This window comes from Aulonocara sp. 'chitande type north' Nkhata Bay, linkage group LG7 (genome assembly GCF_057382095.1).
Source record: "Aulonocara sp. 'chitande type north' Nkhata Bay isolate Kocher_YH1m ecotype deep benthic linkage group LG7, A_spYH_male_GT1.1, whole genome shotgun sequence".
Classification (NCBI taxonomy): Eukaryota; Metazoa; Chordata; class Actinopteri; order Cichliformes; family Cichlidae; genus Aulonocara; species Aulonocara sp. 'chitande type north' Nkhata Bay.
This window is the reverse complement of record NC_141350.1, coordinates 49,584,613-49,597,573: the sequence shown is the minus strand read 5'-3', so window position 1 is coordinate 49,597,573 and position 12,961 is coordinate 49,584,613. Positions and strand designations below refer to the sequence as shown.

General features: G+C 38.8%; 1 protein-coding gene across 1 annotated transcript in view; it reads right to left on the bottom strand.

Moving 5' to 3' along the window:
* The window catches only part of arhgap24 (Rho GTPase activating protein 24), an 88,057-nt gene that overhangs the window by 57,299 nt on the left and 17,797 nt on the right, over window positions 1-12,961 (bottom strand). The window contains exon 2 of the mRNA XM_086301007.1: window positions 12,612-12,827. Coding sequence (XP_086157133.1) covers window positions 12,612-12,812 — 201 coding nt within the window. The 5' untranslated portion in view covers window positions 12,813-12,827. The remainder of the gene's footprint in view (window positions 1-12,611; window positions 12,828-12,961) is intronic.

Below are 12,961 nucleotides of genomic sequence, written 5' to 3'. Positions count from 1 at the left end.
ACTTCTTGTGTTCATTAACAAGTTGGACATCAATGGCACAGTGCAGCATCTGACAGTCATTAAAGTGACCCCTTTGTGGGTTAATGCTAACGCAGACAAGATGTGCAGAAGTGACAACGTCAGTACTCAGGACTTGTGCACATTAACATGATCAGAGAGAGAGTCAGTTTCCTTCCTGCTCGCAGAGAGAAAAGGGGACTTTTTAATGAGCCATAACTGTGACAATCAGGAAGTTGAAACCCTACCTGAGGCCCCAGATGAAGCGCTTTGAAGGAGGCTATAAAGATGTTCAAAAGAGAGGGAAATAAAGGAATGGACTCGACTGATGTGGCTGTCAGCAAGACAATATGACTAGCTTCAATATATCAGGATTAAAAGGTTTTTCAAGAGGTTCCTTTCGTAAACATTGTTTTAGTTTGAGGGAAATGAGAGACGATTTAGATAAACAGTGTGCATTTGAGGAGAGATTTTTAAAAAAAAATGCGTGTCACATTTAAAAAAACCCAGAAAAAAAGACAAGGGCCTGTTAAGCCTTTCTATAACGTAAAACCACAACACCACATACTCCTCTCCTCCATTTTAAGCCGCAGCCACACTTTCCATGCATCCTCCCTGGTGGCCTGTTGTTTGCTGCAGACAAACCCAACCGCAGGCAGAGTAATATTTACCCAGCAAAGAGCACGTTTGCCAGGCCCAACCCAGCGCGAGACAAAAACCCAACCTATTTCGGGGTGTTTTGTGCATTTTTACATTGTTGTTAAGTGGAATGAGGTCACTTTTGGAATCGGTGCAATGACACAAAACCAATTATCTTTTATTCCCAAACAAAAAGCCACGCACACACATATGGGACAAAAGTGACTCCGAGAAATCCATATGAGCAAAGCAACAGCAGGAGGCTCAGGCTTGTAAGCAGCAGCTCAGCCTCCAGGAGGCTTTTTCTGAGGCTGCGTCCAACAGTGTCCTCCAACTGAAATCTAATTTCATGTGTTTTCTGAGACTGCAAGCAAATACAAGAACACTGACTGCGGCCTTTTTTCCATTTAATGGAAGAGAGTACAGAAATTTCAGTTGGTCCTGCTGGTCAGATCAGCCTGTAAAAACTGCAGCTATTACCTTCCACATGTGACATTGATTTGTTGGTCATAAACCCAACAGCTTACTCCTGCTGATGTGCCATGTTTGTTTTTATTGAGGTTATAGGGTGAATGTCCTCTCTGTGCCCCTTACCATTGGCTGTCTCATTAATTACCTCTGGCTTCTTCAGTAAATTAAAAGGAGCGAGCAAATATCTGTGACTTTACCAGCCTAATAATCACCACACAAGTGCTATCATAGTACCAGTCTTTTAGGATTCGTACTAGGTAAGGTGCAGTGAGATTTCTTTTTCTGAAAACAGCTACATTGTCTCAATTTTTAATGGCATGGATTCAACAAGGTGCAACAATGTGGTCTTCTGCTTCCCGATTCAGTGCCTTCTCAGAGATGCTCTCCTGCATACCTCTTCAGTAGTCGGGCCATTCTCCTCCAACCTCTAGCACCAGCAAGGCATTTTCACCCAGAGAACTGCTGCTTACTGGATATTTTCTCTGTTTTGAACCATTCTCTGTAAATCCTAAAGATTGTTGTGCTGGAAAATCCCAGTAGATCACCAGTTTCTGAAATATGCAGAGCCTTCTGTACATATAACCTGCTCACATCACCAACAACACCACCATGTTCAGAGTCACTTAAATTACCCATCCTAATGCCCAGTTTGAACTTCACCAGGTCGTCTTGACCACATCTACATAGCTAAATGCAATGACATAGTTGAATTTGTTATAATTAAGTGTCAGATGAGGGTATGATATAAAAGCTTTGAGGATGAAATAAAATAGGAAAAAAATAATATTTCAAACTTAATATAAACAAAATATTTAAAATCTAAATACTACTACTGATAATAATATCAATACCACTACTACGGTAATAAAATATTGAAATACTTTCTCAGAATCACTGCATAACACGAAGGAATCATTCAAAGCTGGTGAGAAGAATCAACTGCTTCAGATAAAAGCTTAAGAGTGAAGTCAAGCTGCCATCTGTTTTTGGTGCAACAGGTAATTCATTATTTGTCCTGTTGTTCAACTGACTTTGTAGACAATAATTAGTGTTCTCCAGCCTGGCTAACCTTTTACAGCAAATCAAACTCAGCTGGAGCTTAGCTGGAGACCTACAACGGGTCTGCCTTTCTAGAGTACCATATGTATCCATTAATTTGACCTTATGTATTTATTCTTCACCATTTCTGGTTCTAGTTTTTTTAAGGGGCAAAGAGTTACTAATGTTTTTCCTGCTGCAAGGTTCAATAATGCAATAAATGTCACTATTCCACTGTTACACAACAGGTATTTCTTGCACTGTCCCACATTCAAAAGCAACTATATAATAAAAACCACCAACTGTGACTGCATAACCCTCATAAATATTAATATGCCAGTTAACTAGAGGGAAATGGGAAACTTCTTCATTAATTTTTATTTACTTGTCAAATTAACGTTGGGTGAGTAATATGAGAAATTAGACAGGATAAATGATAGACTGAAATTACCACAAGGAACCTAAATTGGTGAATTACAAAGCAAGGGCGATTTAATGGTTAAAAAACAACCGTATGTTAGATGCAATGCATCCGATTGCTGGAAAAGTTACCTACGGATTTTAAGCTATTATCTTTAATAATAGTATAAAATTAGTCTGAAAATGTATAAACACTGTAGTTTTTGTTAGAACTGAGATATCAATCACAGGTTTTAATAAAGTATAGAACGGAGCTATAGGGGTGGAAAATATGGACGAGCAGGGACAGTAGCATGTCTGCTTACCACAAGCTCAGGGCCATTTAAAAACATGTCATGCCACTAACAGTAAATTCCCACAAAGGCATACACTACGCCCTGCCATTTAATTTTAAGAATACCTGTCACTGCTGTTGCTGCTGAATACCTTTTATCATATCCATAGAGCTTACAACACATAACCAAAGTTATATAGAGTAAAGTATTTTCTGCCTAAAGTAACAATACTTTTAGGAAAAGCAGTAACTGCAAATTACATTATCATCACTTCCAGGGAACATAAGGAAATACTGAAAAGCAAACAGTACACACAAGTTACATTTTACGGGTGTACTCCATCAACTATGGTAAAACTATGGTAAAATAAAGTAAAGTAAAAAAATACTTTTTATAGGCTACATACACAGTTCTCTTTGCACAAGATCATATCTAATAACTATTTGCATCACAAAATCATTTCCAGGATCCACAAAACAACTCTAACAACTGTTTTCCTCCACAGTGTAGGCTGTCTGTCAGTGACATTACTTAACCTCATTAAAGCAGCAATTTCATTATGTAACCCTATTAAAGTCAGACAACAGCATTAGTTTATGCGTTTATCTTTTGCAAAGACCTAAAAATACGCCCACATTGCAAGAACATGCTGCTGAAGTCAAACTTGTCCTCCATCTTCATAAGCTGAAGAAAAATCACAAGAAGTTGGCAAAGGAGATTCTATCAAAGGAGCCTCTTTGTATCGTTAATTGCAGTTCATATACAAAAAGAGCAAGCATTAACATCATTTATGACAGCTACCTTGTATTAAGTTACAGGGTCTAATTTAAGGTAATTAGTCATACACCTGTCTTTGCATCATGTTGCTAAAACAAGCCAAGGCATTAGAATGAGATAATGCACAATAATACCAGCGAATAATAGGACAAAGATTGTATCTTATATTTCATTTACATGTTGCCACTGAAGTCTATTTCAGTCCATTCAGGTCTGCCTTAACATCCTGTATCTATACCTTTAACACTAGAACACAGGTGCAGGAGATATTTGGCTTGCAAAGTCTACAAACCACAAAGGCAGAAGGTATTTTCCTGTTCAACCATTTTCCTGTGAAATTACTTTGCAGCTATAGCCCTCAATATAGTCCTTGTACTGCAGCGCATTATATATTCCACTGTTAAGTAGAGAGAAAGAAAAAAACAGAATACAGCTGCACCAACCACAGAGAAGACATATCCCTGCTCATCAGCTATGCTTGTACTACAGTTTGGATGTCTCCTACGTGTGATCTGTTACCAATATCCTTCTCTGGATGCCCCGACAGCAGGAAAATCAAAAGCTGTCTACAGCCCACAAATCAAGCTTCACTATCACAGCTTTGTTCTATTAAACAAATGAGACAAGCAGATGCGTAAAGGTTTCAGACAGCTCAAAGCAGACTACCAGAATTCTTACAAGATGGCCTTTCCCAGGACTTGAAGATAAGTGGATACTATGAAGGACCTATAAAGCCTTTAGAGTGTATCATAGAAGATAAACTGATAACATATGTGGTTTGGAGTACCACAGGAAATGAATGAGGCAGATGGAAATGAGGTCAGCGGCACGTTGCCCATACTGATTTTATCCTCTATACAGATCATATTTGTCAGATCAATAGATAAAAAAGTCAAACTATGACAACTGAAAGACATAACATGGCATACTGAGAAAACAGAGTAACATACGGTTCCAGAGATATGTGAATGATATATGTACAAGTACGAACATGCTCAAGACTAAAAATGACATAGCTGTGCATAATTTTAAACACCACTGAGATAGCTTCATTTTTTTTTTTTTTAAAGAAGAAGTTAGCACTTTTTAGTATTATTTCTCAATGCAAATGTAATACAGATTGGCAGTGCTGTGAGCTGAGCTGTATGTAAAATGTTCATGAGTGTGACTTCATATATTTCAGCTCTCAAAAACAGAAGAAAGTAACAATGAAGGCAGAGAGAACAGCCCCTGAAAAAGTGACATGCGTGACAGGAGTCGGCTTGACTTCAAAGTTGTGTCAGCAAGGTCAGATTTAAAGTTAAAGCAATTCAAGCGGCTGACTGTTAAGCTCTAAAGTTGATGGCATTAATTATCTGACTGAAACTTGATTCGGTTTTTAGGCCAAAGCCACCAAAGCATGGTTTTGATTTATTTGACACTGCAAGCTTCACTAGGCAGATGTGAAGATGATGAACTCGATGTATAAACTGCAAAAGAATGCAGAGAAAATGGGATGGCATTTCTGCTTAATAAAGGAGAACGGCAGAGGAAGCAGAAAGAAGCAAGAGTTTCGATATTGGTTACAAGTATTTTGATTTAAAATCTCCCAGCAAAGCAAAGTTAAAATGAGCAAATACCAATTAAACCTATTAAGGTGAAAGGCAGAAAGAAAGTCTTTAAACCATCCACAGGTGAAGACTAGTTTTCAGTATATCTGATATCCGATTCTGCCCTCAAATCTCCTTTGGGGGTCTTAGAGGAGACAGGTGGGAGGAATATGTTATAACCTGATATTGTTGATATGGATTTTTGTCCAGCAGGTCCTTGCTCTGACTGAACAATGACCTTCACACAAAGCGCGTGTGGTTAGCATATGTAAAATGTGTGTTAGCTTGTCCACATGTTTGCTTACCCATTCATTATTATTCATTCATGGGAAACCAGATCAATGAGAGTTCTCTAAATTATACAGAACATCAGCTAATCAACATTCATTAATGTAAACAGGTGCTAAAACAGTTAAAAACTTTATAAAATCAGTTTTTGCACATTTATTTTAATAATTTACTGAGGGGGAATATTTGTGTATCTCGCCCCATTAAGTTATGTCTCAGTCACACAGGCAAATCTTATTTCCCAAGTAGTAGTTTCTGTTGTTATGAAATCCATTTCTAAACCACCAGCCATTAGGGAAAGTTTGTGTTCCCCAGCTGGTTGGCAGGTGGTTGCTAGTAGTTCCCCTTTCCTTGTGGTTACTTTGATTGCTAGCAGGTTGCTACAGTTGCTCGTAGTTTGCTCATTTTGAAATGTTGATTGATTGTGGTGCTAATGCTCAACTTTTATTTGGAAGACCAATTTTTCCGTTAGTGGTTTGCATTGACCTTCCTCAAGTTTCACTGCACCTCATTCATTAAAACGGCAAATGTTTGCAGACAAGTCATCATGCAAACTACAGAATACTGCTGCAGTCTAGAACTGAATGTAAACCATCGACTCCTTATTTTGGACAAAATAACAATGTATCACTAGGAGTATCAATGTGAATCACACCTTTTATCTACAAATTCATTGTTAAGATACAGCTATAAATGAAATATAATGAGTCAACAGATGTGAGCCAGTGCTTACTGTACTGTGTTATGACCAATGAAAAGTGAAGCATTCTAAGACAGACAGAACAAGAAGCTCTGCAGTTCAGTTTTTTAGTGAGTTGGGATTCGACGTGAGTAAATATTCCATACAGCTGCTTTGCTCCAGCAATACAAATACCACTACATCTGCACACACCTTAAATTCGCTGTTTTACCCTCTTGCACCATCAGGTATTAGAAATAGAAAAAGTCCTTAGGCTACAAAACTTACAGGAACTTGTTGCAAGTCCAGTGAGACTTAATCGACTTCTTCATCCATCACTGCAGAGCTTATTAGACATGCAGTCACCCTTCAGGAGTTAAAGGAAATAACTTCTATGCAGTATATGCAGCCTAGGAATACTAATGGACGGGGCTGCCTTCTATTAATGATAAACTTTTTTCATGCTTTAATATATTTAGGCTAAAGGAAATGTCTTTGCCTTAATATTATTGCCCATCTGTAATTTTAAAGAGACGCCCATGCATGCAAACTTATTGAACCACTTTAATGGAAATTTTTTGTCTATTACCAGAGGATGATGTCAGCAATGCTTTTCAATTTGTTCACACAAGGGTGTCTTGATAATGTCCACTTCTTGGTTCACATGCCTCATACATTCAAATATAATGCAAATCAGATCTGCTCTGGTTCTGACGTGACTGGCTGGAACCCTGCCTGCTATAAAAAGCTTTTATTACTTTGTGATGCCTCAAAAACATCTTTGTCAATGTCAAACGAGGGCTACAGAGTTACTATTGTCATCAAATCAGCAGTAACACAGTGTTGCAGAATGAAAAATTACTGAACTGCAGTGGCGTTTTATTTACTCCAGTTAAATGCAAAGGTCAAATGGTTTTCAGCTTAAGCAGGGAAAACAAAAGGACTTTTAGTACACAACTGCACTGCTGCATTATTGATATGATGCAATTTCTTATTAAATCCAGCTACTTCTCATTTCGTCTGCCTCCAGAAGTGCCCCCTACATGCTATGAATATTAACTAACTTGTAAGACGTGCAGCAGCTAAAATCATAATAAACTTATGAAATTTTAATGTCTTTCATTTCTTAAAACATTAAATCATTTCAACGTATTAATTCACAATTCTCTCATTCATTCACAATGCTACTTTCCTTACATCCCTGGCATATAGATACAAGGCTGAGTGGTTTGAATTACAATAACCATACAATCTCACCCACCGCATGAATAGCGTCTTTGTTTATGGCTCAGCCAGATGAAATCCGAGTAATGTATGTGTGCATCTAAGAATGCGAGTGTGTACATGCGGGCTTGTGCGTGTGTATTCCTTCATAGACGAGTAAGTGCAGGCAGATGGCATATCGACACTAATCCTACACGTGCTGTACCCTGTACCCATGCTTTTCCGTGACCCTTCACCTCCATCTGACGCCCATTCTTCGGATTCCTCCTGTTACTCAGAGAGGTTCGGCCTAACTGTATAGCATCAACATGTTTGCCTACATCAGCAGTAATTTTTCAGATAATGTTACAGTATCTAAAAACATCAGAATTCTTATGAGTTGCAGTATTGGAAATCAAACAAATGTTATAAAATGTTCACTGCATGAAAACAAAACAATGGTATGTCAGGTATAAAGTCCTAGTGCATCACACATGACGACATGTTACAGCCATTCTGAGGAAATCCCATTTTTTTGTTTTTTTTATTTATTACTTGATGTTTTTTCTACAGCTTTCTGACTTCATAATTGAAAAGATTATTCCAAGTTTAGCTATTTAAGCTTTGACTTTCAGAATTGAATCTCAAAAGACCCAACTACTCCATCGAGATCTGCAAAAACAGGTTGCATGGCGGACACCGAGTTGGCTGCAAAGACAGGTGCTTGCAGAGCAGCAGAGAAGCTATGAAGAGAGCGACTTAAACCCGAATCGGGGAATCTTCACTTCCAAAGTAAAAGTTGTGCTTTACCACTGAAACCAACCTGTTTCAAAGAGTACAGATTTTTACTTTGAAGGCAAATTGTTCTCACAGTTTCACTACCACTTAGTGAGTAGCTAGTGAGTATTTGGAGACAAGTCAGCAAAGTAAGGGTTACCATGGCAATCTGCTAGCCGCCAAAGCCATCTCAAGGAGGTTTTTGGTGCAGCATAGTTTACCTCTTTGCTACCAGTTTCACGTAGCAACAGCAAACAACCTCCAGCAACCGCTTGCCAACCGGTTGGGTATTACACATTTTTTCCCCCCAGCGTCACTGACCGCTCGACAGTGTGACTAGGAGTTTAGCAGTCATTTTCATGGTTACTGCCAGCAACAGCCAGCTACGACTTACAACCAGTCAGGTAATGCTAGTTTAACTGGTGGCATTATGGTTCTAACTTGACTCTAGTGGTCCCAAGAGCCAAACCCCCCCCAATGTTCTTGCAGGATTAAGGACTGATATGACAACTCGAGCTGTTTGGTTAGAGTAACAACAGGATTAGAGGCACTAATCATAAATACTGTTAGGCTTTCAGTATCAAAAATAGACACTGAAACCTAGCACTCTGCCTAAGATAGACAGAAAAGTCATACTGTGATTAGTTACATAATTACAAGCAATCACTTGCCAACTTTTCTGGTAAGTCTCCGTGTTAAAACCTCCCCATAATTCTTCATAATATTAGCAACTAATATTTACTGCTTAAGAGTGCAGTGCTAGCGCATTGTGTCCACTGTAAGTAAAGATAAAGCAGTCAGTCCATTGTGTCTAAATGCTGCTATTTTCCAAACTTGTCCCCCCGCCTTTTTTTTAAACTGTGTGTACTTTAAATTCATTTATTGTGAGACTTTATATTTATATGTGAATAGCATAATGAATGCTTTTTGTTTTCATAAAATGTAGATTCAGTTTGTGCCAGAAGCTAGTTAAATATGTAATTTGTATGTAATATTTTCCTGTCTAATCGTTCAACAAATTGTTAGCCAACAGAAAGTAGCACATGTTCATGTGTCCTCTGAGGTAGCAGCAATTAGGCTAATGTGATGGGTAATGGAGAGATCACAGCATGTCAGAGAATTAATCAGTTGCGTCTCTGTTGGATGTGGCTAATAGGTTAGCGTGGGTAGATATTACTCCACCACATATAGTCTAAGTAAAGTGGAGGATCTTAGTGCACCTTGTGTGTTTGTGTTTTTGCCCTGATCTTAAACATCAGCGTTCGAGGCACAAAAAGCAAAACCAAACCTGTTTCTGACAGTTTTCTGTCTCCTCTCTGTCCCGCTGGTATTCCTCCTTTTTGGGATGTTGGAAACGCTACACTGGTTATCTTGTATTCTGTTCGGTACGCTGTCTTTTTGGAGTGTTCTGTTTGTGCTCTTACATGCTTCTCTGCTTTGGAGGTCATGGAGATTTGAGGACTTTGAGCACACTCCTCTGTACCTGACCTAGTTTGACTAGAAATTTCCCATTCTCTGCAAAAAAAAAAAAGTAGCTGAAATTTATTACAGCTTTAGAAGTAGGGCAAGAATGGAAAGTTGCTAACCAAAGAAGAGTATTCCACAGGTAGATGGAGTTGTAGGGACATTACAAATAAGTTCTCTGAGAACATGATGATAAATATAATTATCAAGTTGTTTCAGGAAAACTGTTTTCTCTCTTTTTTTTTGACACAGCTTCAAAACCTGGCCTTCCCAGAAAAAAAGAAAGAAAATCTCTTCTCCCCCTGTATCTGGCCTGTGGCCCACCTTCAGGTCTGGAGCTTTAACCTTTAGAGACTTCTGCTGCTGCTGTTTCTTGGGTTTGGCTGAGGCTCAGTTTCCTGGAAAATTGGCCAGGCAAAGAAGTGTGGGTAGATGAGCAGAATAAAGATTTCAATTGTGCACAAGTGATCAAGTTTCCACAGGAAAAAAAGGAGATATTGTTTGGTAGGGATAAATATTACAAAAGGATGTGGTCTTTTGTGTATTTGCCAAATAGGAGTAAGCTCTGGTGTAAAATAACTGCAAAGAGGAAAAAAACAAAACACGAAACATCTGCTAACTGATATAAAGATTAAAGGCATGATAGGAATATGACGTGACAAGCTACTCATAAAACACACTCTTAGAGTATTTATGAACTAGTATTTAATAACAAGTTGCTATCCAGCATCATTGTATTTGACAACCAAGAAAAGACTATTGACTCTTTCATCAAATTCAAGAAATTAAACAAGTTTCTTAATGAACTCAACTTGTGGAATCAATGTTCGCTCTCTTTCACTGTATTTTGGCAGCTTCTTTTTCCAGTCTGCACATGCTAAGTGAGAGGGAGTTCCTTGTTACAGTAATGTTAGAGATAGCCATAAAACTCGTGTTACTCATTGTCTCTTCTCATTTCAGGATAGCCATTTGTGTGTGTGTGTGTGTGTGTGTGTGTGTGTGTGTGTGTGCGTGTGTGTGTGTGTGTGTGTGTGTGTGTGTGTTTCCATAAAGACAAACTGAAAACAGTTTGGTTTGAGAGTCAAAACAACCTCATTTGAACCATAGCTCGATGTTATCATCTCACCTGGCTATACTGTAGCATGTATCTACAAGAAATATGGTGGTGCTGTGAGTAAATACAGCAAATACAGAAAGCACAAACAGACACTTCACCACAGCAGGGCTTAGAGTACATATTTAGATTCATATCTGATCGTAATGTTAAAGTGAGCAAAACATCTCCAGCACATTTCCCACTGTTGAATGGCTGACTTCATAGCGACGCACTGTATGCCAGCCATCATTTTATATTGAGGCTGGCCCATTAGATTGAGTAAGAAAAGTAATATCACCACTTGTGACGGCTCTAGAGGGTTGGCTTCAATTTCACCGAGGCTTAGAATTATCATTAGTGGCAGTTGCAAGCTGCTTTGAGTAAATGCTTTTATTGTATTTGTATCTTACTTAGGAACTATCAGCATGTATCCATCTGTGTGAAACACCCATACGCTTCCTTTTTCACAAGACTTTATGCAGTCCTGTTAAACAAAAAACAAAACTGCTTCTATTGGTGTCAAGAAGGTAAGTAACAGCCAGGTGCTGCTAATCAAATGCACTTGATCTTTTGATCATGAAATGTAACCACTGCTATAAAACAGAATGTTTGACAGTTTGCTGGTCTGGAGCTTTAAGTTGTGGCAAGGAGAAAAGGCATCGGCAGTAATCTTAGAGAAACAACTGTTGCTGCCCATCAATCTGGGAAGGACTATACGACCATTTCCAAATAATTTAAAGTCCATCCAAAGACTCATCACAAGTAGAAAACATTCAAGACAGCTGCCAATCTTGGATGTGGATTGTCCCTGAACATTCACTCCAAGGTCAAACCCTTGCAAAGCTGAGAGAAAACCCAATAGCTACATCTCAGACTATAGGCCTCAGTTAGTGTGTTAAATGTTAAACACCATAATAGTACAATTAGAAGAAAACTGACCAAGTAGGCCTTATTTGGAAGTGCTGCTAAGAGAAAGCTTTTTCTTCTGTAAAAAGAACATGGGAGTATACTGTAGCTTATGTTTGCAAAGTTGGATCTGAACAAATCACAAAACCTCTGCAACAACCTCTGTGGACGGAACAAACCAAAGATGTCTGGTCATATAACTCAGTGCCACGTTTAGTGAAAACCAAACAGCATATTAGCACAAACACCTCAACTAACTATCAAGCGTGGCGGTAGATTGGTGATGATTTGGGCATGCAGCCACAGGATCTGGGTACCTTGCAGTCACTGAATTGACCATCCTCTGTGTACCAGAGTCACATGTGAGGCCATCTGTCTGATAGCTAAAGCTTTGCTAAAACTGGATCGAGCACATGCAAGCACAGCATCAAGTCTGCAATAGAATGGCTGAAAAATAAAAGAATTAAAGTGCTGCAATGACACAGTCAAAGTCCAGAGCTCAACCTGATTGAAATGCTGTGGTGGAACCATAAGAGTGTTGTGTATAAACAAATGTCTGCAAACTTCAAAGAACTGAAGCGATGCTGTAAATTAGAGTAAATAAGAGTGGGCGAAAATTCCTCCACAATGATGTGGGAGACTGATAGTCATATAGAAAAGTATTACTTTTTAGTTTTTCACAGGACTGCATAGAGTCTTGTGAAAAACTCACATTTTTCATATGACTGTAGGAACGCACCTTGCTAACAAACCATGCTTACAGTAGCTAATGACTTATGACCCTAGGTGCATAGGTTAAGGTTTCAGAGCCCATAAAACAAACTTCACAGATGCTACACCCATCTTTTACATACAGTCTGGTCATAAGCCAAAGAGCTGTCTGATCCAAAAAAAACTCAATCATCATACAGTGAGAACTATCATCTGCATATGTGTGGGTGCATGCCACAATTTTTATGTTAGTTCATCTTCTAGTACATTCACAGTCTTACCAGAGCTTTAGTCTCCTCCTCATCTTTGTAATAGTAGAGTTGATCCCCTTTCAGCACAAACCAGCGACTGTGCCACGTTTTGACAAAACCTCCTTGCTTCCGGAGCCACCCACACCTGATGACATTCAACTTTTGACCCTCAGTACTGACATGACCTCCGCTGCGATGAGGACTGCCATGAGACACACACTGGTCATCCATCACAGCTACTCCAACCTGCAAACAAGCAAAAGAGTTCCAGATTGATTAAACTCACAGAAGCTGCAAGTTCGACACAAACCAAACAGCACCAGTATTTTTGCAAGATGTCAATCATCATTAGAAGGATATGGAAGTTTTAATATATTTTG